The sequence below is a fragment of the Mobula birostris genome, chromosome 4 (assembly GCF_030028105.1).
Source record: "Mobula birostris isolate sMobBir1 chromosome 4, sMobBir1.hap1, whole genome shotgun sequence".
Classification (NCBI taxonomy): domain Eukaryota; kingdom Metazoa; phylum Chordata; class Chondrichthyes; order Myliobatiformes; family Myliobatidae; genus Mobula; species Mobula birostris.
The window spans coordinates 193461632-193486962 of record NC_092373.1 but is presented as its reverse complement, the minus strand read 5'-3'; the positions used below and the strand labels follow the sequence as shown (position 1 = coordinate 193486962).

General features: G+C 40.3%; 1 protein-coding gene across 3 annotated transcripts in view; it reads left to right on the top strand.

The window, feature by feature from the left end:
- atrn (attractin) overlaps window positions 1-25331 on the top strand; it is a 408487-nt gene that overhangs the window by 47255 nt on the left and 335901 nt on the right. For all 3 annotated transcript variants that reach the window (XM_072256711.1, XM_072256712.1, XM_072256713.1), the window contains exon 2: window positions 17460-17543. In XM_072256711.1, coding sequence (XP_072112812.1) covers window positions 17460-17543 — 84 coding nt within the window. The remainder of the gene's footprint in view (window positions 1-17459; window positions 17544-25331) is intronic.

Here is a 25331-nt window from a genome sequence, read left to right as displayed (position 1 = left end):
ACATTTCACATTCTTAAAATAAAGCAGTGGTCCTAACTGACCTAAGACAGAGAATGTTTTCTAGGATTAAATGTCAGGAGTTGTGAAAAACTAAGTTTAAAGGTATTTGGCTAAGGTGTATGTAAACTTCTGACTTCAACTGTAAATAAGATTCTTTCTGTGGTGCATCATTAAAAATTGGTAAGGGTAGACATTGACATGCTGAATTTCTGTACACTCCTACAGAAATAGAGGCATTGATGAGCTTTGTTTGCCATACCTCCTATGTGGTTGGATCATAACTGGCTAATGGTGATGTTCACTCTGGGGAAATTGAAACTGTCAACCACAGCATCTTTAATGTTGACAGGAGCATGCGGAATGCCCTCCACCCCGGCTCCCTTCCTAAAGTCAATGACATTGACGAAACGGTCTTTCTCATGACACCATGACGATTAGCTCTTAATCTCCTTATCTACTTTAACTAATCGTTATTTGAGATGTGGCCCACTATGGTGGTATAATCTGCAAACGTCGTTAGAGCAGATTCTGGTCACAGTCATGAGTGTACAGGGAGTAGAGTAGAAGATACAACATTGTGGAGCACCAGTGTTTAGAATAATTGTAGTGGAGGTATTGCTGTCTGTTCCTACTGATTGCTTTCAAGGTGTGTAGGCCTCTGCCTTGTGTGGTGTCCCTCTCTTTTGATGAGTATCTGTGGATGGTGTCATGGTTCTGTTTTTATGGATCAGACTAATCCGTTAGTGGACTGTGGAGTTTTTCAGACTTACGGTTTTTATAGCCTGTGTTTTTTTTCATTTTATTGTGCAAGGGCAGGGGTTTGGAGGTTGATATTCTTGTTGTGTTTTGCTAGCTTTTTTGTGCGGTGGAGGGGTTTGGGTGTTGATGTTCTTGTGTTTTGTGCAGGGGCAGGGGGGTTTTTGGGTCGATGTTCTTCCACTTTGTGCGGGGGAGGGGGTTATGGGCTTTGATGATCGGGATGCCGTTCTTTTTTGTGCAGAGGGATGGGGTTTGATGTTTCTTTCTGAATGACTTTCATGTTCGTTATTTTGTGGCTGTCTGGAGAAGATGAATCTCAGAGTTGTAAATAGATGTATACTTTGATAATAAATGAACCTTTGAACTATTTAGTCAGGAAGTCAAAGATCTAGTTGTAGAAGGAGGCACTGATTCCCAGCGTCTGCACTCTTATGATCAAGGCAGAGCTGTAGTCAATAAACTATAGACTGATACCGGTCTCTAATTGTCCATGTGCCCCAGAGAAGTGTGCAGGAACAAGGAGATGAGGGGTATGTGCTTAACCAACTACTTTATTCTCTATATACACATGACTGTGTGGCTAGGCATAGCTCAAATACCATCTATAAATTTGCTGATGAAACAACCATTGTTGATAGAATCGCAGGTGGTGACAAGAGAGCATACAGGAGTGAGATATGCCAACTAGTGGAGTGGTGCCACAGCAACAACCTGGCACTTAATGTCAGTAAGACAAAAGAGCTGATTGTGGACTTCAGGAAGGGTAAGACGAAGGAACACATACCAATCCTCATAGAGGGATCAGAAATGGAGAGAGTGAGCAGCTTCAAGTTGCTGGGTGTCAAGATCTCTGAGGATCCAACCTAGTCCCAACATATTGATATAATTATAAAGAAGGCAAGACAGCAGCTGTACTTTATTCGGAGTTTGAAGAGATTTGGCATGTCAACAAATACACTCAAAAACTTCTGTGGTTGTACTGTGCAGAGTGTTCTAACAGGCTGCATCACTGTCTGATATGGAGGGGGCTACTGCACAGTACTGAAAGAAGCTGCAGAAGGTTGTAAATCTAGTCAGCTCCATCTTGGGTACTAGCCTACAAAGTACCCAGGACATCTTTAGGGAGCGGTGTCTCAGAAAGGCAGCGTCCATTATTAAGGACTTCCAGCACCCAGGGCATGCCCTTTTCTCACTGTTACCATCAGGTAGGAGATACAGAAGCCTGAAGGCACACACTCAGTGATTCAGGAATAGCTTCTTCCCCTCTGCCATCCGATTCCTAAATGGACATTGAATCTTTGGACACTATCTCACTTTTTTTTAATATACAGTATTTCTGTGTTTACACATTTTAAAAAATCTGTTCAATATACGAATAGTAGTTGGTTTACTTGTTTATTATTATTATTTTTAGTTTATTTGTTTATTTTCTCTGTTAGATTATTTATTGTATTGAAGTGCTGCTGCTAAGTTAACAAATTTCACGTCACATGCTGGTGATAATAAACCTTATTCTGATCTGACATTTTTCAGCGGTGGGTGAATTCCTGTGGTTCAGGATTGTCTGGAAGGTCAGAGATAATGCATGCCATGACCAGCCTTCTGAAGTACCTAATGATGTTAGAGCCACTGGGGGTATTTCTTAAAGCACATTATCTTGTTTTTCTTAGGTACTGGGATGAAACAGTCTTAAAGCAGGTGGAAATCAAAAGATTGAAGCAGTCAAAAAGGCTGCACATCTGCTAGGTCATCTGCATAGAATCAAAGACATGGTCAGGGACATCATCTGGGTCAGATCGTTTCTGCGGGTTCATTCTCCATAGATTGATTTTACACCTGCTGCAGTGAAAGTGTAGAAAGGAATGCAGAGATGAGGTAACTTACTGAATGGTTGAGCTGGCTTCAGAGGCAGAGTGGCCTGTTCCTGCTCCTTATATGCATGTTTGTGTGTCCAGAGATTGGGTAGAAATTGAAAACCAGTGCGCAGTTACAAATAGACTCATCTTAAGTGCATCACAAGGCTGTGTGCTTTGCTCCCTTCTCTACTTGCCATATGGCAATGATTGTGTGGTTAAGCATAGTTGCAATACCATATTTAAGTTTGCTGATGACACCACTTTGTTGGCCAGATCAAAGGTTGTGATGAATTGGCATATAGGAGAGAGATTGAAAGTCTGGTTGGATGGTGCCACAAAAACAACCTGTCACTCAACATCATCAGAGCTAAAGAGCTGATTATTGACCACAGGAGGAAGAAGCCAGAGGTTAATGAGCCAGTCCTCATTAGGGGATTGGAGATGGAGAGGATTATTATCTTTAAGTTCCTTGGCATCATCATATCAGAGGATCTGTCCTGGGACCAGCACCTAAGTGCTATCACAAAAAAGGTATGGCAGCAGCTTTACTTTTTTAGAAGTTTGTGTTTATTTGGCAGGTCAACTTTGACAAACTTCTGTGGATGCACAGAGGAGTATCCTAACTGATTGCATCACAACCTAGTATGATATGGAAAGGAATGTCTACATAAGGTGTCAGATACAGCCTAGTCCATCACAGGAAAATCTCTCTACACCATTGAGCGCATTTACTAGGAGCACTGCTGCAAAAAAGCAGCATCCATAGTCAAGGACCCTACCATCCAGGCCATGCTCTACTCTCACTTCTACCAACAGCCAGGAGGTCCCACACCGTCTGTCCTACAAGCAGAATCACTGGTATCTGCGTGCCTGCCTGTCTGCTGTGAAATTTCTGCTTGGGAGAGACCTTGCTGATACAGCATGACCACCTTGTGACTTGTTGTTATGCTCAGTCTTGCCATAGTGTAAGAATTGGTGATTTGAGGGTTAAAATGTCACATCTTTCACACCCTCACCTTTTATTTTGATTCTCCTTCACCTAGTTCGATTCCTTCTACACCCGTTTCTATTTCAGTAAATCAGCTTAGTTCATTCAACTCATTATGTCATTGATTAGTGGCATCCTGTTTGTTTGCTTTGTTTAATCATGTACTAGGTTATAAACCCACAAAGTAATCAAGTTTGTATTTGAAAAGTTGTCTATTACTTAATATGATACTTTTTTTAATGAAATACAAAAATTTCTCTGTAACATTTCATTTTTTTTGGAACATAAATGTTTGGAAATCTAAAATTTGCTGTTTTCTACTAATGCAGAAGACAAAATATAAACATCCAAAACAAAATTTAGATAAAAAATCTTGGGTGCGTAAGACTTGTATTTGAATTAAATAAATAGCACAAAAAGAGAGCAAAAAATGAAATAAAAGTAGTGACGTCATGTACATGGGTTCACTGTCCACTCATAAATCTGATGGTGGTGGAGAAGAAGCTGTTTCTAAAATGTTGAGTGGGTGCCCTCAGGTTCCTTTGCATCCTCCTTGATGGTAGCAATGAGAAGAGTGTCGGGGGAAGGTGGTCCTTAATAATGGATACCACCTTTTTGAGGCATCACCTTTTGAAGATGGCCTCAATGTTGGGGAGGCTGGTGCCAATAATGGAAGCTGGCTGAGTTTGCAACTTTCTGCAGCCTTTTCCGATCCTGTGCAGTGCCCCTCCATACCAGACAAAGTCATAGTCATAGTCGTAGTCGTACTTTATTGATCCCGAGGGAAATTGGTTTTCGTTACAGTTGCACCGTAAATAATAAATAGTAATAGAACCATAAATAGTTAAATAGTAATATGTAAATTATGAAATAAGTCCAGGACCAGCCTATCGGCTCAGGGTGTCTGACCCTCCAAGGGAGGAGTTGTAAAGTTTGATGGCCACAGGCAGGAATGACTTCCTGTGACGCTCTGCGCTGCATCTCGGTGGAATGAGTCTCTGGCTGAATGTACTCCTGTGTCCACCCAGTACATTATGTAGTGGATGGGAGACATTGACCAAGATGGCATGCAACTTGGACAGCATCCTCTTTTCAGACACCACCGTCAGAGAGTCCAGTTCCATCCCCACAACATCACTGGCCTTATGAATGAGTTTGTTGATTCTGTTGGTGTCTGCTACCCTCAGCCTGCTGCCCCAGCACAAAACAGCAAACATGATAGCACTGGCCACCACAGACTCGTGGAACATCCTCAGCATCGTCCGGCAGATGTTAAAGGACCTCAGTCTCCTCAGGAAATATTAAAGAACCTCAGTCTCCTCAGAAAATGCAAATCAAAATACTCTCTGTGGTACATCTGTAGAAATTTGTGAGTATCTTGGTGACATACAAGTCTCCTCAAACTCTGAATAAAAACTAGCTGCTGTCATGCCTTCTGTGTAATTAATTCTATATGTTGGGCCCAGGATAGATCTTCAGAGATGTTGTCACCCAGGAATTTGAAACTGCTCACCCTTTCCACTGCTGGTCTCTTGATGAGGATTGGCATGTGTTCCTTTCCCCTTCCTGAAGTCCACAGTCAATTCCGTGGTCTTACTGATGTTGAGAGCAAAGTTGTCCTTTCAACACCACTCAACCAGCTGATCTATCTCACTCTTGTACGTCTCCTCGTAAACGTCTGAATTCTGTCAATGATAGTTGTGTCATTGGCAAATTTATAGATGGTGTTTGAGCTGTACCAAGCTGCACAGTTGTGGGCGGAGAGCGAGTAGAGCAGTAGGCTAAGAGTGCATCTTTGAGATATGTCATTATCAATTGTCAGCGAGAAGGAAGTGTTATTTTCAAACTGCCTTTGTCTCTCTAGACGCTGGGAGGATAAATACAGCCAGGTAATCAGGCTTCCCAAAATGTGGGTGTGGGATGGCATGGTAAGCATTCTTGATGGTGGTATAACATTGGTTAAGTGTGTTAGCTCCTCTGGTTCTACAGGAGATATGTTGGTGGTAGTTGTTCAGAAACTTCCTCAAGCTGGCTGGTTGAAATCCCTTGCAATGATAGGGAAGGCATCATGGTGTACGCTGCTTTGTGACAGCTAACCATGGTGCTCAGTTTCTCTCATGCCTGCCGGAAGTTCGCCTGGTACCAGGATGTTGGTGGAAAACTCCCTTGCAGATAAAATAGATGACACTTGACTACTAGATGTTTCAGGTTGGGTTAGCAGGACTGAGACAGAATTGTTATGTCTGTGCACCATGATCAGTTAATCATGAGATATATTCTCTCTCCTCTACCTTTAAGCGACTCAACTGACCTATCTCTGCGGAGAATACTGAAGCCATCGGGTTGCAGTATTGTGTCCGAAATGTAGTGGGTGAGCCATGTTTCCATGAAACAAAGAACACAGCAGTCCTTTATGTCCCTTTGGTACTGCAGTCTTCTGAGGTTTTCAATTTCATTTACCAGAGACTGTATATTTGTCATCAGGAGAGTCGAGGTCTAAGAGCTCTGCGTTTCAATTGTACCTGTAGGCCAATGTGCTTTCCTGCTTCTGGTTTCTTAAAGGGGATCTGCACTTATGACCTGAGTCTGCTGTCCAGGGTCTGTTGATTTTGAGGATCAATGGGTTTTTAAAAAACATCTTAAAACGATGTTGCTTACTGATGTACCCATGGTTGTGACTGTGGATTTCAGCTGCAGTAGTTTAAAACGGGAATATTTGATGGTGTTCTTTATGTTTATTCTGTCCTTTATGCTGCATCAGATCCGGAGAAACTACCATTTTGTTCTCCTTTACACTAGTGTACTGAAGAATGACCATAAACAAAGTTGAATCTTGATTGGTTTCAGTTGCAGGCTTTGATTTTACAGCTTCAGGTATGACAACTTGATTAAAATAATAAAAAGACAGCTGATACCATTCATGTTGACAATACAGGAAGCTGTAATGATGGTCAAAACATATGTGCTCATTATCTTGTAACTTTTTTCTAATCTCTGTTTTCGAACAATTGATTTAGCTCAGCCTTAATATCTCACATATTTCAATGATTGGAGATCTACTTTTGCCAAATAATACACTTTGATGTTCTGTGACATTTTTAAATTTAATGATTACTCACAAGGAAAGAAACTAGTTCTGTAAATTGCTGAAGGAATGCTTATAGGGTATATATAAAATTGGAGGGAGTCATCGTTGCACTCCACAAAATAGTGTTCATCCATGGAATTGAGCAATTCTTCAAAGAATTATAATGCCGAAAGTTGACACAAAGTGAAACATACTACTTCTTTGTTATTTGCACCCAGCACCATTTCATTTGTCTGCATGGTACAGAGTAGATAATGTCTGATGCAGCGCACACACAATACTGGAGGAACTCAGCGAGTCAGGCAGCATCTATAGGGGGGAATAAACAGTCGATCTTTCGGCCCATGCCCCTTCATCAGGACTGGAAAGGATTGGGGCAGAAGCCAGAATAAGGATAGGTGATCGTGTCTGACTGGTGAGATCCTCCGTTGGCTGGGATCGGCCATGAATGTTGTGTCCTAGCTGTCTATGCGGTACACAAGCTAGTACAATATGGAGAGCAAACTGTTGTCCATGTAGCAGGCTTCTTCTCTTCATGCAGCTGATGAATCCTAAGATACAGCGGATACTGATACAGTTTGGCATCAGCGGCATTACAGTCAGCATTGAACTCGATATGGACTGCCTTAGGGACTTCAGCTTTGGATTTTACCTCCAGGTTTACTCCCAAAGTATTCTCATGAGTGGGTGTAGCTACATACAGCAGAGATTTGAAGTCAGAGTTTTGTTTCTCCTTGATGAGCTGCCAATGAGCTTCATCTGCCTGGAGTGACTGGTTTTAACACACCAGCAGCCTACCTTTGCCCTTTCTCCTCTCAGTAGGAAAGATTCCACTAGGCTTAGTAACTAAGTCACATAAAGGTCAGGAGTTTGACTTGGTTGTCAGCGACTATTTGAGAGGTAAGACATTAGGAGCATTTAATAGGTAGTGGGAGCTTGTCCCCATTAAAACAACCCCTCCCCCCGTTATAACAATCTTAGGAATCAGACAATTGGTATAATATCAATTATTTAGTTATAGCAGAGTAAAGTGAACCCAGTTATCTACATAATTGATCAATTTATTTATCTGTCAAAGCAGAATTTAGGTTCGCACATTATAATTCGTGTAATTTTGTGTTATGAGCAGCTGAGCAACAATAATTATAACTGAGCATTGGAAGAATTTTATTTTACTCTAGATCTGCTTTTTCATTCCCCTCGTGTCTGCATTGACAGTGTGTTGACTTGATCCAGTTTATAAATTGAATTAAGATTAAAACAAATCCTTTATAATATTATGCTCAACATTCAATGATGGCTTTCATGTCCCGCTGGAGATATGAGTAAATTATAAAATGGAAAAGTGATTCATCATTGCTCTGATTGTCTGTCTGTCTGCTACTATTTGTTGTCGCACACTTGTTAGTACAAAAGAATCTGATACAGAACATTGTGACAGGGAAAGGTTAAATAGGTTAGAACTTTATTCCTTGGAGTGTAAGAGCATGGGGGGATCTAAAAGAAGTATACAAAATGTATGAGAGGTATAGATAGAGTAATCCGTGCAGACCTTTTCCCAAGCTTGGGAGAGAATTGTCATGTTTGAAAGTTGACAAAAATATTAATTCTTTGCTATTTCCACCAAGAGGTCGCAGGTTTAGAGTGAAAAATGAAATGTTTAAGGGGAATCTGAGGGGTGATTTCTTCACTTAGAGGCTGGTGTGAGTGTGGAATGAGCTGCTAGCACAAAGCAACATTTAAGACGATTTTCGATGGGTGCATAATGAAAGAGATATGTGGTGACTAATAGCCTGGGTGCAGGTAAAGGACACTCAGCAGGAAAATGGATCAGCATGGACTAGATTAGCCAAAGGGCTTGTTTCTGTTCAGTAGTGCTGTATCTCTGTATTGTACTTGTCTTGGAAGATGGTCACCTTGTTGTGCTCGAGGAGCTTGTGATTTCCTGAGATTCTGAGAGCGATGCTGTCTGGAGCTTAGCTCCTGGTAGGGACACCATGGCGCTGGGGTCAAAGGGGAGGTTCCAGACAAAGAGTGATCCAACCAAGACCTCATTGGTGGAGCTGGCAGAAGATAATGACATATCACAATGACAGTGAAGGTGGAGGAAGGCTGCAGCAGTGAAGGCCCCTTGGTCATCTTGGATGCCTTGCCACTAGAGCCTGACCCCGATCTGGCATGGACCATGTGGTACTATCCGTGCATCAAGTTCCCCATGTTAAACATTACAGGCATTCTCCATTAAGAGAGTAATCCCTTTGGAAAGCATCATACTCGACTTGAATGATTGAACTACTGTAAACCCAAAAGTGCATGTGTTCTGCATTGAGACCTGATGAAGGGTCTTGGGCGAAACGTTGATTATCTATTCATGTCCACAGATGCCACCTGAAGTGCTAAGTTCCTCCAGCGTTTTGTGTGTGTCGCTTAGGAGCTGTTTGGTTCTGTCTAAATGCAAATGGGTGTCAGTGAGCAGGTTACCTTTAAGCTCTTAAGAAAAAGAAATTAAGTTTGAGTAACTGAATGCTACATTTGGTATATAAAGTCTAATGGAGACTTTGAGAGGCTTAGACGATTTAAGTGTCAGGCCATATTGAAGAGGTCATGGTGTCGAGGCTGGAGACGAGGGATGGGCTGGTTCAGCTCCCTACTCCATGAGGTTTACTCGTTTCTGCATTGAACTGAGGCTGTAGCCCACAAGCAGTGGACTTCAGAATCGGCGGCAGTGATGCCTGGCTGTGGTCTTATTTTGTGAACAACAGTTCTGAATGCTATTTGCTTACTTTTATTATTTGCACGATTTGCTTTCTTTCTCTGCACATCGATGTTCTTCTTTTGTTTTAATGGGTTCTATTTGGTTTCTTTGTTTTGTGGCTGCCTGTATGGAGATTAATCACATTTGCATAAAGTATATACAAATTGATGAGAAATGTACTTTGAACTTTGTGTACTGAGGTACAGTGAAAAATTTTGTTCCACGTGCCTTCCATACAATTATTTCATCACATCAGTGCATTGAGTTAGTGCAAAGGAAAACAATGATGCAGAAATGAGTGTTACAGAGAAAGTGTTGTGAAAGCAAATAATAATGCCTAGGGCCATAATGAGGTAGCTTCTGAATAATGTACGAGGATATTGTTTAATAATTTTATAACATTGGGGGTAGAAGCTCACCTCACAGTACATGTTCTCAGGTTTTTGTTCCTTCTGCTCTGGGAGGCAAGAAAAGAGAGAATATCTGTGGTTTGTGGGTCTTTGATTGTGTTGGTATATTTCACTGAGTCCTTGAGAAGGTCAGTATTCTTGGTGTCAGTGTTGTGCTGAGCTGTGTTTGTAACTTTGTTACATTTCCAGATGGTTCGGGTAGTCTATAGCAGTGGTCCCCAACCACCGGGCCGCGGACTGGTACCGGGCCACAAGGAAGCGATGTGATTTGGCGATAGGAGTCAGCTGCACCTTTCCTCATTCCTTGTCATGCCCACTATTGAGCCATTATGCATGTGAGGTCATTACCTGCGCGTCATCCATGTCAGCACGGGAAGAAGATCAACTCCTCGAGTTTGCAAATGACGGCGGGCTGAAAAATATGTTTGACATAATATCTCTGCCGGCATTCTGGATCAAAGTCAAGGCTAAATATCCTGAGATAGCCACGAAAGCACTAAAAACGTTGTTTCCATTTCTAACATATCTCTGCAATGAATGCAACGAAAACCAAATTGCGGAATAGACTGGACATAGAGAACCCCCTTCGAGTATTGCTGTCTCCCATCACCCCTCGATGGCACCGTCTTGTTGCAGGGAGACAAGCCCAGGGCTCCCACTGATTCAGTGATGTTGGTGTGTGGCAATGATTTTATATGTTCATACGGGGAAAATATGTGCTGTGTGTTTAATATCCAAACATTACTTAAAATGTTATGATGCTATTTACTTATATAACCATATAACAATTACAGCATGGAAACAGGCCATCTCTGCGGAATAGTCCTTGCGGAATGCTACTCTCACCTAGTCCCACCGACCTGCACTGAGCCCATAACTCTCCATTCCTTCCCTGTCCATATACCTATCTGATTTTTCTTTAAATGATAATATCGAACCTGCCTCTACCACTTCTACTGGAAGTTCGTTCAACACTTACTTCAAGCTCCCCTGATAATTGACTTATCACTATATTCATGCGAGGAAAATATGCGCTGTGTGTTTAGTATTAAATTCGTTAGATAAACCATTTTAGAAACGAAATTGAGTGTATTAGCCACTTATCACCTATATTCCGGTCGTGATTAACACCCCCCCCCCCCCCCCCGCCGAACAGAATCGCCAAAAATGATTTGTAGAAAAAATCGGCATGTACATGCATGCACAAATCACGCATGCGCACTGGTGCCCGCGCAAGGCTTCATGTTCATTGTAGTCTCTCGGGGTAAACAACGTATTTGACTACTACTACTCTTGTCTGTTGGCAACCCTACCCCCCCTCCCCCCCCCCCCCCCCCTCGGTCGGCCGGTCCGCAGTGCAAAAGGGTTGGGGTGCCTGGTCTACAGAGAACCATTTGCTCTATTTAGGTTATGAAGAAAGAATGTTAATTCAGAGTTTATTTGCTAAACAGTGACGTTCATAGGAATATTGAAGATAGGATATTCTGTTTAAATTTTATTGTTTGAAACTTATCTTAATTTGGAACTTTACTCTGATTTGGAAAATTGAAGTGTCAGTTTACGAGACATTCCTTTGTGCTTTCAATCTAGTTGTCACTGAGAAGGAATTAGACTTTTTTTCTAATCTTTTAATTTTGTTTGATTAGATTATTATTCTTGGCTTGTGATCCTTTGATTAATTTTCTATTTTTAAAAGCAGCAATATTGATACAGGGACAGTGATGCTCAGTGTTACAACAATAGCACTGAAGGAGAAGTGCCTTAGACACTTGAAACCACATTGAAATCTTTCGTATTTTGTTGTAACAGAAAACCCAGTTTCAAACAGTCCAGCAGTGTCTCGCATTTAGGTTCTCTTTACAATTACATGAGTTTTGTTAACAGTTCATCCTAATTTCTTGACTTGACCAAAGGAGTGAAACCAGAAAGTGTGTGTCATTAATAACAATTGGAGGTGTGATAAATCAATTCTGTATTTCGTTTTATCTGTGTGACATGGAATTCAAAGTACTGTTTTGTCCAATTTTTTTTTTGATGTCCTAATGCTCAATCCAGTTTTTTTAATAAGAACGCTGTCGAATTACACTGCAACATTTATATTGACAAAAAATGTCCCAAGGTATTTAATCACAAGGTTATCCAAAACAAAATGATGCCCAGTGAAGCAACGCAACACACACACACACACACACACACACACACACACACACACAGACAAAAAAAATGCTGCCAATGCTGGAGGAACTCAGCAGGCCAGGCACCATCTATGAAAGAGTTTAGTCAAAGTTTTGGGCTGAGACCCTTCATTAGGCTTGGAAAAAGATGAGTCAGAGTAAGAAAGTGGGAATAGGGGAGGAAGAACCACAAGGCAATAGGTAAAACCAGGAGGGTGGGGATTGGTGAAGTAAAGAGCTGGGAAGTTGATTAGTGAAAGAGGTACCAGGCTATGGAAGCGGAGGATGTGATAGGAGAAGACCGAAGCCATATGATAGCAAGGCAGATGATCCAAGCTTCTCCAAGGAGGTGGTTTTAAGGAGTGTTTTTAAAGTGAATTGAGAGATTCAGAGGTTTGTCTGAGAAGGGTTTTTTTTTTGGAGGAAATACAGAGGGTCTGACCTTGGCAGGAGAGAATGCTGTGGAGTTTCACTGGGCTGATTCCAAGGATGGCAGTCTGTCATATGAGGATAGATTGAGTAGGTCAGGCCTCTTAAAGTTTACAAGAATGAGATGCAACACAATTCTTACAGGGTCAGAGTAGCTAGAATGTTTTTCTCGGGCTGAGGGGTCCAGAACTGGGGTAAGTGGGGAAGATGGTGGTGGTGGTAGTAGGCCATTCAGCACTGAGATGAAGAAAACATTTCTTCATTTAAAGGTGATGAATCTTTGGATTTGAATATTCTAGGGTACTTACAGTATTCTACGGGAAAAGTTCAGTGATTGACTACATTCAAAACTGAGATCAAAACATTTTGATTTCGAATGTTAGAGGAATTAAGGGATATCTGGATAGGGCATTTGGTGGTGGTGTAAAAGATCAGCTATGATACTGAATTGGGGAATATGCTTGAGAGGTTCCTGGGTAGATTGTTGGATCACAGGAAGTGATGGTGTGTGTTTGGGTTGGAGTAAAAATTTAGATCAGATAGATGATTGTGGTCTATTTTATTGGGTAATATTTAACAGCATGCCTTTGTAATCAACCCCATCTAAGGTTGCAGAAAGATCAAGATAAACAAGGAGAGGTTTTTATCTTGTCATGAAAGTCTTACTTGGTGACTATGTTTAGAGCTGTTTGATTCTGTGGTAGACAGGAAGTCTCTAGAAAGGGGAGTCTAAACTGCCCAGTGCATCATTGACAACAGTCTTGCTGCCATCCAGGACAAATATACAGAAAGGTGCTGGAAAATGTCTAGCAATATCACACCCACCCTGCACATGAACTGCTTATTCCACTCCCATCAGGGAGGAGGCTCTGGAGTATCCATTCCAGGACCACCAGACTCAAAACGATACTGTCACCAAGCAAAAACCTCTACCCACTAACCCAGCCCTCCATACCCCCCCACCACCGCTGCTTTATCATTTCCTGTCAGTCACCTTATGTAGAGACTCTCCTGTGCCTAGCATCACTTTATGGACATAAAATCAAACTAAGTATATAAGCTATACTATGTATTTGTATTTATTGTTTTTTATTATTGTGTTCTTTATCCTGTTGTGGTTTTTTTCTGGTGCTGCTTCAGATCCTGAGTGACAATTATTTTGTTATGCTTTACACTTGTGTACTAGAAATGACATTAAACAAACTTGGTGGTGAGGCATAAATCTATCTGGAGGGATTTAAAGAAAAAGTAATTTTAACATAGACATGAATTTGGAAAGCTGAAATAATAATGGAGAGCAAAAAAAAGCTGAGTGCAGCATCTGCAGAATTTCTTGTGGAGATGGAGCACTTGTTTTCGAAGTGGATGGGCAAGCACTAGTTTTTTGAGGAAAGACATTCGACAGCAGATTTGAAAGACTTGGGACAGCAGCCAAGAAGCTGGAACCATTAACTGTTAACATATGGTGAGGGACCATTATGCATGAGGCAAGAGAAAATATGGGAAAGTACAAGAGATTCCAAAATCAAGTAGTTTAATAAAATGATGTGGCTAAAATGTCTATGTTAGTAAGATAGAAATGATAATTCAGCAACACACACAAAACGCTGGAGGAACTCAGCAGGCCTGACAGCATCTGTGGAAAAGAGTAAACAGTTAACATTTCGAGCCGAGATCTTTCTTCAGAACTGGAAAAGAAGTGGAGAAGTCAGGGTCAGAAGGCGGAGGGAGGGAGGCCTGAAACATTGACTGTTCACTGTTTCCCATAGATGCTGCCTGGCATGTTGAGTTCCTCCAGCATTTTGTGTGTGTTGCTTTGAATTTCCAGCATCTGCAGATTTTTTTTCGTGTTTGTGATAATTCAACATATACGTAAAGGTGATTGTTCATTTTGATAATATTATTGAGCTGCAGCATTAAACTGACAAGGAGGAAGGGGCCCAAGAGTAGAACTTCAGTGGGTTAGTGTGCAGGTAATGGTGTCGAAGATACCCTTTTAGATAATATAAATGAAGCAAGTGAGTGGATCGCTATGCAATAGAACAGAAATACTGATAATATCTAAAAGCTTAGAGTACCTCTGGAGAACGAAAGTGCATCAGTTTGAAATGTCTGACCACAAGAATCAACAAAGGATTACAACGACTGCTGAGAGATCATTGGGGTTTATCTTCCACACATCTGAGATACATATCAGGAGTGCTACATACGCAGGACCCTCAGTATTGTCAATGATCCCTTCCATCTGTCCTGTAATATTTTTGACCATTAGGCAGGAGGTACCTTAGCATTAGGACAAGGTTTATTAGGATGGGAAACAGCTTCCTCCCGCAGATCGTAGGACTACTGAATTCTTTGCCACCTCCCAGGTCTCATCACTTATGAAGCACCAGTGATGTTATACTGTTTACTTTTTAACTTGTGTCATAAATGCAGCTTATGCTAAATGTCAATCTTCTGGAATAATTTTATACTTTTATACTTTATTGTCGCCAAACAATTGATATTAGAACGTACAATCATCACAGTGATATTTGATTCCACACTTCCTGCTCCCTGGATTACAAATCAATAGTAAATATTAAAAATTTAAATTATAAATCATAAATAGAAAATAGAAAAACGGAAAGTAAGGTAGTGCAAAAAAACTGAGAGGCAGGTCCGGATATTTGGAGGGTATGGCCCAGATCTGGGTCAGGATCCGTTCAGCAGTCTTATCACAGTTGGAAAGAAGCTGTTCCCAAATCTGGCCGTACGAGTCTTCAAGCTCCTGAACCTTCTCCCGGAGGGAAGAGGGACGAAAAGTGTGTTGGCTGGATGGGTCGTGTCCTTGATTATCCTGGCAGCACTGCTCTGACAGCGTGCGGTGTAAAGTGAGTCCACGGACGGAAGATTGGTTTGTGTGATGAGCTGCACCGTGTTTGCGATCTTCTGCAGCTTCTTCCGGTCTTGGACAGGACAACTCCCATACCTGGTTGTGATGCACCCTTGAAGAATGCTTTCTACAGTGCATCTATAAAAATTAGTGAGGGTTTTGGGGGACAGGCCAAATTTCTTTAGTTTTCTCAGGAAGTAAAGGCGATGGTGGGCCTTCTTGGCAGTGGACTCTGCTTAGCTGGACCAAGGCAGGTCATTTGTGATATTGACCCCAAGAAACTTAAAGCTTTTGACCTGTTCCACTTGTGCACCACTGATGTAAGTTGGTTCGTGCGGTCTGCTACTCATTCTGAAGTCAACAACCAATTCCTTCGTCTTGCTGACGTTGAGGGATAGGTTATTGTCTTCGCACCATGCCACCAGGTTCTTAATTTCCTCTCTGTACTCAAGCTCATCATTACCCGAGATATGGCGTACAATTGTTGTGTCATCAGCAAACATATATTGAGTTTGATGGAAACTTGGCTACACAATCATTGGTGTACAGTGAGTACAGCAGGGGGCTGAGTACACAGCCTTGTGGGGCACCAGTGCTCAGAGTGATTGTAGAGGAGAGGAAAGCTTTATTGCTTGTTAATTAATTTGTGGTAATACTACTTTGTGTTGTCTGTGAGTTATATGTACTGTGTTGTGTGTCTTGGTCCAGAGGAACATTGTTTTGTTTGGCTGTATACATGTATACAGTTGAATGACAATAAACTTGAACTTGTACGTGAACTTGAAAATCTTTATCAGAATTGAAATCAAATTCTTGTCTTTTGCATACTGCACAGACGCTGCCTGATTGTGGCATTTTCTATTTTCAGATTTTCCACATTTCCCCCTTCCTACCAAATTCAAATCAATGAATGAAAGAGACATTGAAGAAAGATTGTACGCTTTGACACATGAGGGATTATTTCTGATTTTGATAGAAGTTTCGGTAATATGCTGAAATTGAACCCTGGAAAGAGAGGCTGTTTTCGTAGTGTTGAGTCGCTACGTCTGATTCATCATGACCTTAAAGGTTGCAATATTACCACTGTGCAACAAGGGATCTAAACTGCCGGTCTGAATCAAAACTAATCTATTGTGTTGCTTGTTATAACTGGACCTGATTACATAAGATATACATTGCAGCAACATATCTTTGTCCCAAACCAGTTGGTTGTGGTTTTTATGCTGTATTCAATCTGTTGTCTTTCTTCAACTAAATCTATCAACATAAATATTATTTTCTCCTCCATTTCCTTCTGAAGCTTTTCCTGCATTTTACTCACATTATTTACTTTTATTATTCACTGTGGTGGCGTTTTTCACATTTCCTTGTTAACTGTAACAGTTTTAAAACAGGAGGAATGTGGACTGTGTACAGACAGAAGAGTTAATTTAATTCTGCATCATGTTTGGCGTGGCATGGAGTGAAGAACCTGTTTCTGTGCTGTTCTATTTTTGTTCTGTGTTAAAATTTGCATTGTATCGTCCACATATTAAGAGTGCAGATATAGGTTGAGAATTTTCTTTTAGCATTGTTGGACACCTGTGCAGAGTATTTGGGAAATTGCATAACTGGAATTTTGAAAATGTATGTATGCACAATGACAATTCAATCAGTTAATTCAGAGGTCATATTGAAAGCTCTTGGAATTATCATTTCCAGACATAGTCCCGCTCCACTGTATTCAGTCATTTTCGACTGTACATGGAAAGTATTTCATGTATTATCCTTGCCATTTATTCTTTAGGGTGATCTCACTTGACAAATTTAGGTCCATAGAGGCTTTGGAACAAATTCAAATGATACTTGTATGGAATTGTGAGAACTGAGTGTTATCTCCCAGCTTCTGTGAGTTGATAATTGGATGCAGAGCTTGGCAACTCGATTAAGCCTGAAGTGCCTGGCTTTGTGTCAGGGTCAAGTAGTAAAAACATTGTAAAGTCTTGGCTGAGATTTGGAATAGGATAACTTGGTTGTATTTTAATTTTATGCTTAAGTTAACTTCTAAATGTGGCTATTTTAATCATAGCACAACTTTAAAATGACTTTTTCAATTTTAGTAACTGAAGTTTTGTTTAATTTGCAGATTAACTGGAGACTTCGGATATCTTACAGATGGACCAGGGAACTACAAATATAAAACAAAGTGTACATGGCTTATTGAAGGACAGTGAGTATTTCCATCTTTTCTGTTCATTGTAGTAAGTCAAGTTTTGTTAGGGAGTTTCCCCCCTCATATTGGAGCCAGTATCATGAGTTCAGAGGAGTTATGTTTATGCATCTGCAGTTACGCTAGCTATTAAGGAAGTGTTTGAGCAGCTCGAATAACTGTTTGCCTTCCTGGTGGTCAGCTGCTCTTCAAAGAAAAGGAAGCTTTGGATTTAGATTGGAACCTACATTAGGAAGTGATATAGGCTATCAACAGCAGCAATATTTAGTGCAATAGTCATCACCTGACAACGGATGATTGCTCACTGTCTCCCTTAAATTCTTCATTTTGTGATGTGTCAGAAGCTTTACTGGGGGAACCACAGAGTGAGAAACCAGACCAGGGAAGTCCCTGAATTGTTGCCTGTTCGAAGGAAACAAAAAACAGCATGACATTGGCATCTAAGTTACCCAATAGCAGCAGATTAGAGCAATGTTCTACAAGTCATGGCATGTTTGGTTAAGGATTGAGGCCAAGATTCGGGCCACCGAACTGAAGTAGTGTAAGAAATAAAGCCGTGTGTTTCATAGTTTCTCTCACCCTCCAGACTCTGTTGTTATTTCCACCCTTCCCTTCTCCATCTGTCACTTCCCAGTTCTTGAACCTTTCCTTCCCCGCAGCCAAATTGAAAGGTCTCAATATGAAACGTTGATTGTCCATTTCCCCTTGCAGTTACTGACTGACTTAGTGAGTTGTTCTGTATTATTTAATGCATTGATTACAAGGGTTAGGACATCATGTTACAGTTGTATAAATTGTTGGATAGACCATACTTGGAGCATTGTCTGCACTTCTGTCACTGACTATAGAATTAATTGGACTGAAGCTGCTGTTTTGACTGTGAATGTATAGTATATGTCCTACATTTTTTAAGTGTAAAAGTAATGACCAGACTTGTACACAATATCATACATGATCTAATCAAGGTTTATGACATGATTTCTTTACTTGTCAGTTCCACCCCTTTAAAAATAAACACTAGTACTTGAGTCCCGATGAAGGGTCTAGGCTTGAAACATCAACTGTTCATTCCCATCCAGAGATGCTCCCTGACCAGCTGAGCTTCTCCTGCACATCGTCTGTATTGCCCTAGATTTCCGGCATCTCTCATGATTAATACTTGGTTTGTTTCGTTCAAGTACACTCTCAGACCTTTGATAGTTTATTTGTTCTCTGAAATAATTCTTTATCTTTGTCCCAGCTAGATTTACATCCTGCAATGTTCCTTTTCCTCCAAACCAAGATGAATCTCCTTCCATTTATCTGTGTTCAACTAATTGCTATTCTTTCCATTCTGCAAGTTTATTAATGTCCCCCTACAGCATGTTAAGCCACTTTTGTAAATTGATCTTCTTTTCCTCTCCCACTTATTTTGCTTAATCCATAATCACTGTTTAAGAATGAGAGCTGACCTAATTGAAACCTATTGAATGGTGAAAGGCCTTAATAGAGTGGATGTGGAGAGGATGTTTCCTATGGCAGGAGAGTCTAGGACCAGAGGCCACAGCCTCTGAACAGAGGGGTGTTCTTTTAGAACAGAGAAGAGGAGGAATTTCTTTAGCCAGAGAGTGGTTAATCTGTGGAATTCTTTGCCACAGGCGGCTTTGGAGGCCAAGTCTTTACATATATTTAAGGCGGAGGTTGATAGATTTTTGATTGGTCAGGACATGAAGGGATGTAGGGAGAAGGCAGGAGATTGGGACTGAGGGAAATGGATCAGCCATGATGAACTGGTGGAGTAGAATCGATGGGCCAAATGGCCTAATTCTGCTTCTATAGCTTATGGTCTAAATTCAGAAATTTTGCTTGCAGTCTAAATAATATAAATTTGGACACTACTAGACCTCAAATGGTATTAGCCATTTCATTTGTTTTGAGTACCTACCATAATAGCTTGGGTTATAGCCAGTTAGCTATCCATCCTGCTATGTACCGACTATATTCTTTGATAATTTGGTTATTATTGTCCAAGTAGTGAGGTACAATGATAAACTTGCATATTATTCATATAGATCAATCCATTACAACAGAATATTATGGTAGTACAAAGTAAAGCAAAAGCAGAATGCAGAATAAAGTGTTACTGTTACAGAGAAAGTGCACTGTAGGTAGACAATAAGGTATGAGGTAAACTCAGTCTATCTTGCCATACTACAGAAGTTTTAAAATAGCGGGATAGAAGCGGTCTTCAGCCTGATGGTACATTGTTTCAAGCTTTTGTGTCTTCTGCCCCATGGGAGGTAGAAGAAGAGAGAATAACTGTGGTTGGTGGGATTCTTAATTATGCTGGCTGCTTTACCAGGTCTGACCTCATTCGGTAATTTTTTGAGGTACATCATTGAATTCTTGATGAATTATATCTGTTGCATGGCCATTTTTCTCTCTGTTACTTTTCAGAAAATTGAATAAGGTCAGTCAAGCTTAATTTTGTTTTCTGATCCACACTTACTATTCATTATTATTTTTATTGGGTCTTTTCTATCCTTAGTGCGATCCCATTATTTTTCTGCGAATAGCTATTCAGCTGATTCATCTGTAATTCCCTGGACATGTGCCTCTTGTCTTGTTTAACATGTTTATAATCCATGAGTCCTCTGAAACAGCAAGTTTCTAATGAAGTATTGAAAGGATGTCGTGATGTTTCTGCCATTTTTCCCTATATTCTCTTTGAAATCTCTGGGTGCTATGTGTACGGAGAGGAAAGTTTATCCTCCTTTTGAATTTTATCAGTATACATAGGTACCTCTGCACTTAATAAAGTGGCCACTGACTGTATGTGGTTTACTGCTGCTGTAGCCCATCCACTTCAAGGTTCGTCATGTTGTGCATTCAGAGATACTCTTCTGCATGCCACTGTTGTAACGCATGGTTATTTGAGTTACTGCCACCTTCCCCAGCTTTGAACCAGTCTGGCTATTCTCTGACCTCGCTCACTAACAAGGTATTCTTGTCCACAGAACTGTCGCTTATTTGATGTCTTTTTGTTTTGCACGTCAGTTTCTATAAACTTGAAAGACTGTTGTGCATGAAAATCCCAGGAGATCAGCAGTTTCTGAGATACTCAAACCACCCCATCTGGCACTAACAGTCATTCCACAGTCAAAGTCATATAGATCACATTTTTTCCCCCATTCTGATGTCTGGTCTGAACAACAGGTGAACCTTTTCACCATGTCCGCATGCTTTTCTGCATTGAATGGTTGCCACATGATTGACTGATTAGATACTTGCCTTAATAGACAGGTGTACCTAATAAAGTGGCTACTGAATGATTAATTAATTCCATGTGTCTTTAAGTACATTTAATTAATTACTCATCTCATTATTCAGTGTAATACCTTCCTGTTCTCCTCTCTGGTGATTTCTGAAATGATGATTTTTAAATGGGTATGCCTCAATTTACAAATTTTACTTGGTATAATGAAAGAAATTCCAATCTCAGTGCATGATTTTTTTTATACTACTTCCCGCATCATTTTGTCTCTGTTAAGGTGATTGAAATTGCAGTGCTTTATTGTTTGTAGTAGGATGGATTCATCATATTTATTCTTCATCCTTTACCATGTCTGAACAGTTCTGAGGATTGCACGTCCTCTAAGAGCCTGCTATCAGCATTAATAGTAAGCTAGATGTGATTAAATAAGTGAAAATAGTTAGTATTTTACATCAGTCATTTGTTAAAATTTGTTGCATCGATAGTACAAACAATCTTTAACAAAGTTACCCCTGAAGTGCATTCATATGTTATTATATAAAAAAAGATTAAAGAATGTGTGTGAAAGATCTGAATGAAAGGCATGTGTTTGTGACAATCCAAGAAAAATAGTGTTGTTATGGGAAGACTTGAAAAAGCAGATGGAAAGCCCAGTCATGGCTGGTTTGAACATTTTAAGAAATGCATAGGCAGAAAGTGCAGATAATATGTTGGCAGAAAATTTTCCCAAGGAATTGAAACACATCTTTGAAGATGATGATCACTTCCCTAAATTGTATTGAATATGGACAAGTTGGTGCTCTTTGGGAGAGGTTGCCCTCATGCTTACTCATCTCAAGGAATGAGAAAACTGCTCCAGGTTTTAGGGTAGCCAAAGTTCACTTGCCTACTCATTGGAGACAATTCTGAGGGCAAATTTATATTTAAGTCTTTCTTAACTTACTGCTCTGACAAGGATTTACTAAGAAAAACTTTACAAGACAACAGAAAAGGCTGATGGATGGAATGATTGTGTTGGTCTGGTAGAGGGTTGGTTTAGATGCAATAGGCCTTATGGCCTCTCTGATTTAACTTTCTAATGATTCTATGATTTCTCTTGTCACTTTCTTTAAGCCCCATTCAACAGAGCAACCACCATCCCCCCATAAAAAAAAGAAATTGACAGAAACAAACATAGTGAGAACCTTTCCTAACATTGATGCAATGTCCATTGAGTTCAGATTTAACTATCATGTGAACACCAAGGATAACTTTCCTTCAAAGCTGTAATATGGACATACAAAGCCATCATGACCACTTGCATAATCTATCATGTTTGGACCTTGTACCTGGTTGTCCATATACACTGCACTTCTCTCTGTAACTAACACTATATTCAGTGTTATGTTATCGTTTTTCCTGGTACTTCCATAGTGCACTGTTTAAATGAAAAGATCTGTATGGATAGTATGCAGGACAGGTTTTTCACCTGTGACAATAATAAACAAATTTACCATTGAAAATTCAGATTAGAAACAAGATTTGATGTAATCCTCTGTCTTTCATAGCTGATCAGATTGCAGCTTCAGCTAAGCGAGGCTCACTGTTCCCAGAAATCTTTTACCCTATTGCTCATCAGAATCTGCTACAAAGAAAATTCTGCTTTAAGCAAAAAAAAATCACAGTTCTCTTGAGGGGAGAAAATTGACCTTGTCTTTATTTTTCCATGAGTGAGCTGTTTTTTTTTAAATAAAATAAGTCTTTTCACATTCATCTGTCAGATTGTTATATGTTTTAGAACATTGGACATAGAACAGTACAGCATTGTACAGTTCCTTCAGCCTCCAATGTTGTGCTGACCTTTTAACCAAGAGCAATGTACCTTTCCCTCCCACGTAGCCCTTCATTTTTTTCACTCATGTGCCTATCAAAAAGTCTCTTAAATATCCAATCTCTAAGAATTTGCTTCAATAGTTTACCCAGCACTGATGTAAAACTCACTGTCTATAATCCAAGGGATCATCCCTATGACCTGTCTTGAATATAGGAGTAACATTTGCTATCCTCCAGTCTTCTGGTACAACTCCTGTTTAATTGAAATATGTTGCTAAGGGTACATAATGTAAACTTTTGGTATCTGAATTTAAGAATTACTGCGATGCTTTCTTGATGTATTTTGAAGTATTTAGGTTTTCTTGACAAATTCTTAAGCTCTAGAATATAACCAACGATTTTACTGTGGATCTAATGGGAAAAACTGTTTGATTTGTGCATTTTCAGTTAATGTTTTTTAGAAACAGCATTTTATGAATTGAGAAATACCTGTCTTTCTACTCTCTATCGTTCTAGTGCTTTCATTAATGGCTTTAATCCTATCACAGAGCATGATTTTAATTTATGTGTCTTAGATTTATATTTTTTTTTTGTTTGATATCCCTTGGCAATTCAGTTTCATGTGTTCTCTAATTCTTTTAAAACTTCTTTCCTAGTCCCTTTGTTTCTCACTTACGCATTCCAACTGTGATTCTGTGGATCTTCTTATAGCTTCTTGCTTAAAGCAGAATTTTCATGATAGACAGCTAGTCAGTACCCCTTCCCCCACACTGCACCAGAGTTGTCCCACTAGAAATAGCTGGCATCATGTTGCAGTGACTCCTTAGGAGACTATCCCCCGTTGAGGTCTTCAGCTATGTTTAGGAGATCCAAGATTTCCATCCAGCGACAACAAAGGAATGGCAGTAAAGTCCTTGTGACAAGTGGACAGCCAGAGATTTTTTTTCCCAAGGTAGAAATGGCTTATGCAAGGGGACATAATTTTAAGGTGATTGGAAAGAATAGGTCAGATGTCAGAGAATGATGGTGGTGGAATGTACTGCCAAGGATGGTGGTAGAGGCAAATGCATTAGAGACACTTAAAAGACTCTTAGATAGGCACATGGATGAGAGAAAAAGTGGGCTATGTAGGAGGGAAGGGTTAAACTGATCTTTCGGGCTGGTTATAGAGTTGCTGCAGGGCCTGTTCTGTGCTGTAATGGTCTATGTTCTAAGGGGGGGGGCACATTTTATACCCCACAAGTTTTGAGCTTCATGCTAGTTGTACTAATTTGTGTTTTTTTGCCAATTTGTACATGCATGGACAAAATATTTTTTAAATTTTGGAAATGTGGATGTTCCATGCCATTCTGACGTTTATTACCTGTAACTAATTGCAATTGAACTGAGAAGTCATTGGGTTGGGAGGATCATAATTGTAGGCATGCTATTTTGGTGCCAGTGACACTAGCAGGCTGCTCCCAGCACATTTCAGACTGTGTTGGTCATTGACACAAATGACATATTCCACTATACCTTTCGCTGTTTTGATGTGCCTGTGACAAATTATGGTAATCTTTAAGAGTCGACCATGTCTGTGGCGTGGAGTTGCATGTTGGCTAGACCACGTAATTATGGTAGATTTCCCTCTCGGAAGGATATTAATGAACCAGTTGGGATTTCATTGTATTACAGACATTTCATTGTTATTAATGAAATCAATTTGACTTTCAGCTTTATTTCATTAGTTGAAATTCTCCAGCTGTTTTATTGCGATTTGAACTTGGATTAATGGTCTAGAGCTCTGGCCTTTGTTCACATAACTTAACCACATCCTTGAAAGTGTAAAAAGTGTGGTGAAGAAAGTGTTTGGCTTACTTGCCTTCATCAGTCAGGGCATTCAGACTTTCTTGTGTTTGTGATTGAGTGCAGGATTTCATATTACAACTGTTCAAGTTGCTGGGGAGACAACACTTACAGTATTGTGTACCCACTTCTGGTAGCCCAGCTTACAGGAATGATGTCGTTAAGCTGGAAAGCCAGAAAAAAAGATTCATGAGGATGTTACTAAGACTGGAAGTTATAAGGAGAGGCTGGATGGGCTGGTACTTTTCTCCCGAAATAGTATAGAGATAACCTACAAGAGGACTACAACCTTGTCGTCCTTCTACATCTGAGTGTGACGGTATTCCTGAGTCTCCACCCGGGACTTGCATGACTGAGAGTAGTGAAAACTAAGATGAAGCTACTGACATGATGAGGTAAGCCCTGAACACTGCCAGAGTTGGAAGACCTTCATTGATGCCTTAAATGCCAGCAGCATAATGGCCAGTAAGTAAGTATAGGGATGTATAAAGTTCTGAGGAACATGGGTAAAGTGGGTGGTTGCAGTTGTTCTCTCTTGTTAGGGAAGTCTAAAACCTGAGGGCATAGATTGGTAAGGGATTTGAGGGTCATTTCAGTGGTGGTTAGTATATGGAACGAGCTGCTAGAAAAAGTTGGAGAAACATGTGTAGTTACAATGTTCAAAAGACATTTGGACAAGTACATGGATTTAAAAAAAGCCCAGAGGGATATGGGCCGAATGGGACTAACTTTGATAGACATCTTGGTTGGCATGGATGAGCTGGGCCAAAGATCCTGTTTCCTCACATCACCACTGCTCTTCTTGATCCTCCATATTCCTCAGAGCCTAGCCTCTGGTATTCCTTCAGCCATCTGTTCTTCCTTATACCATCGATTTT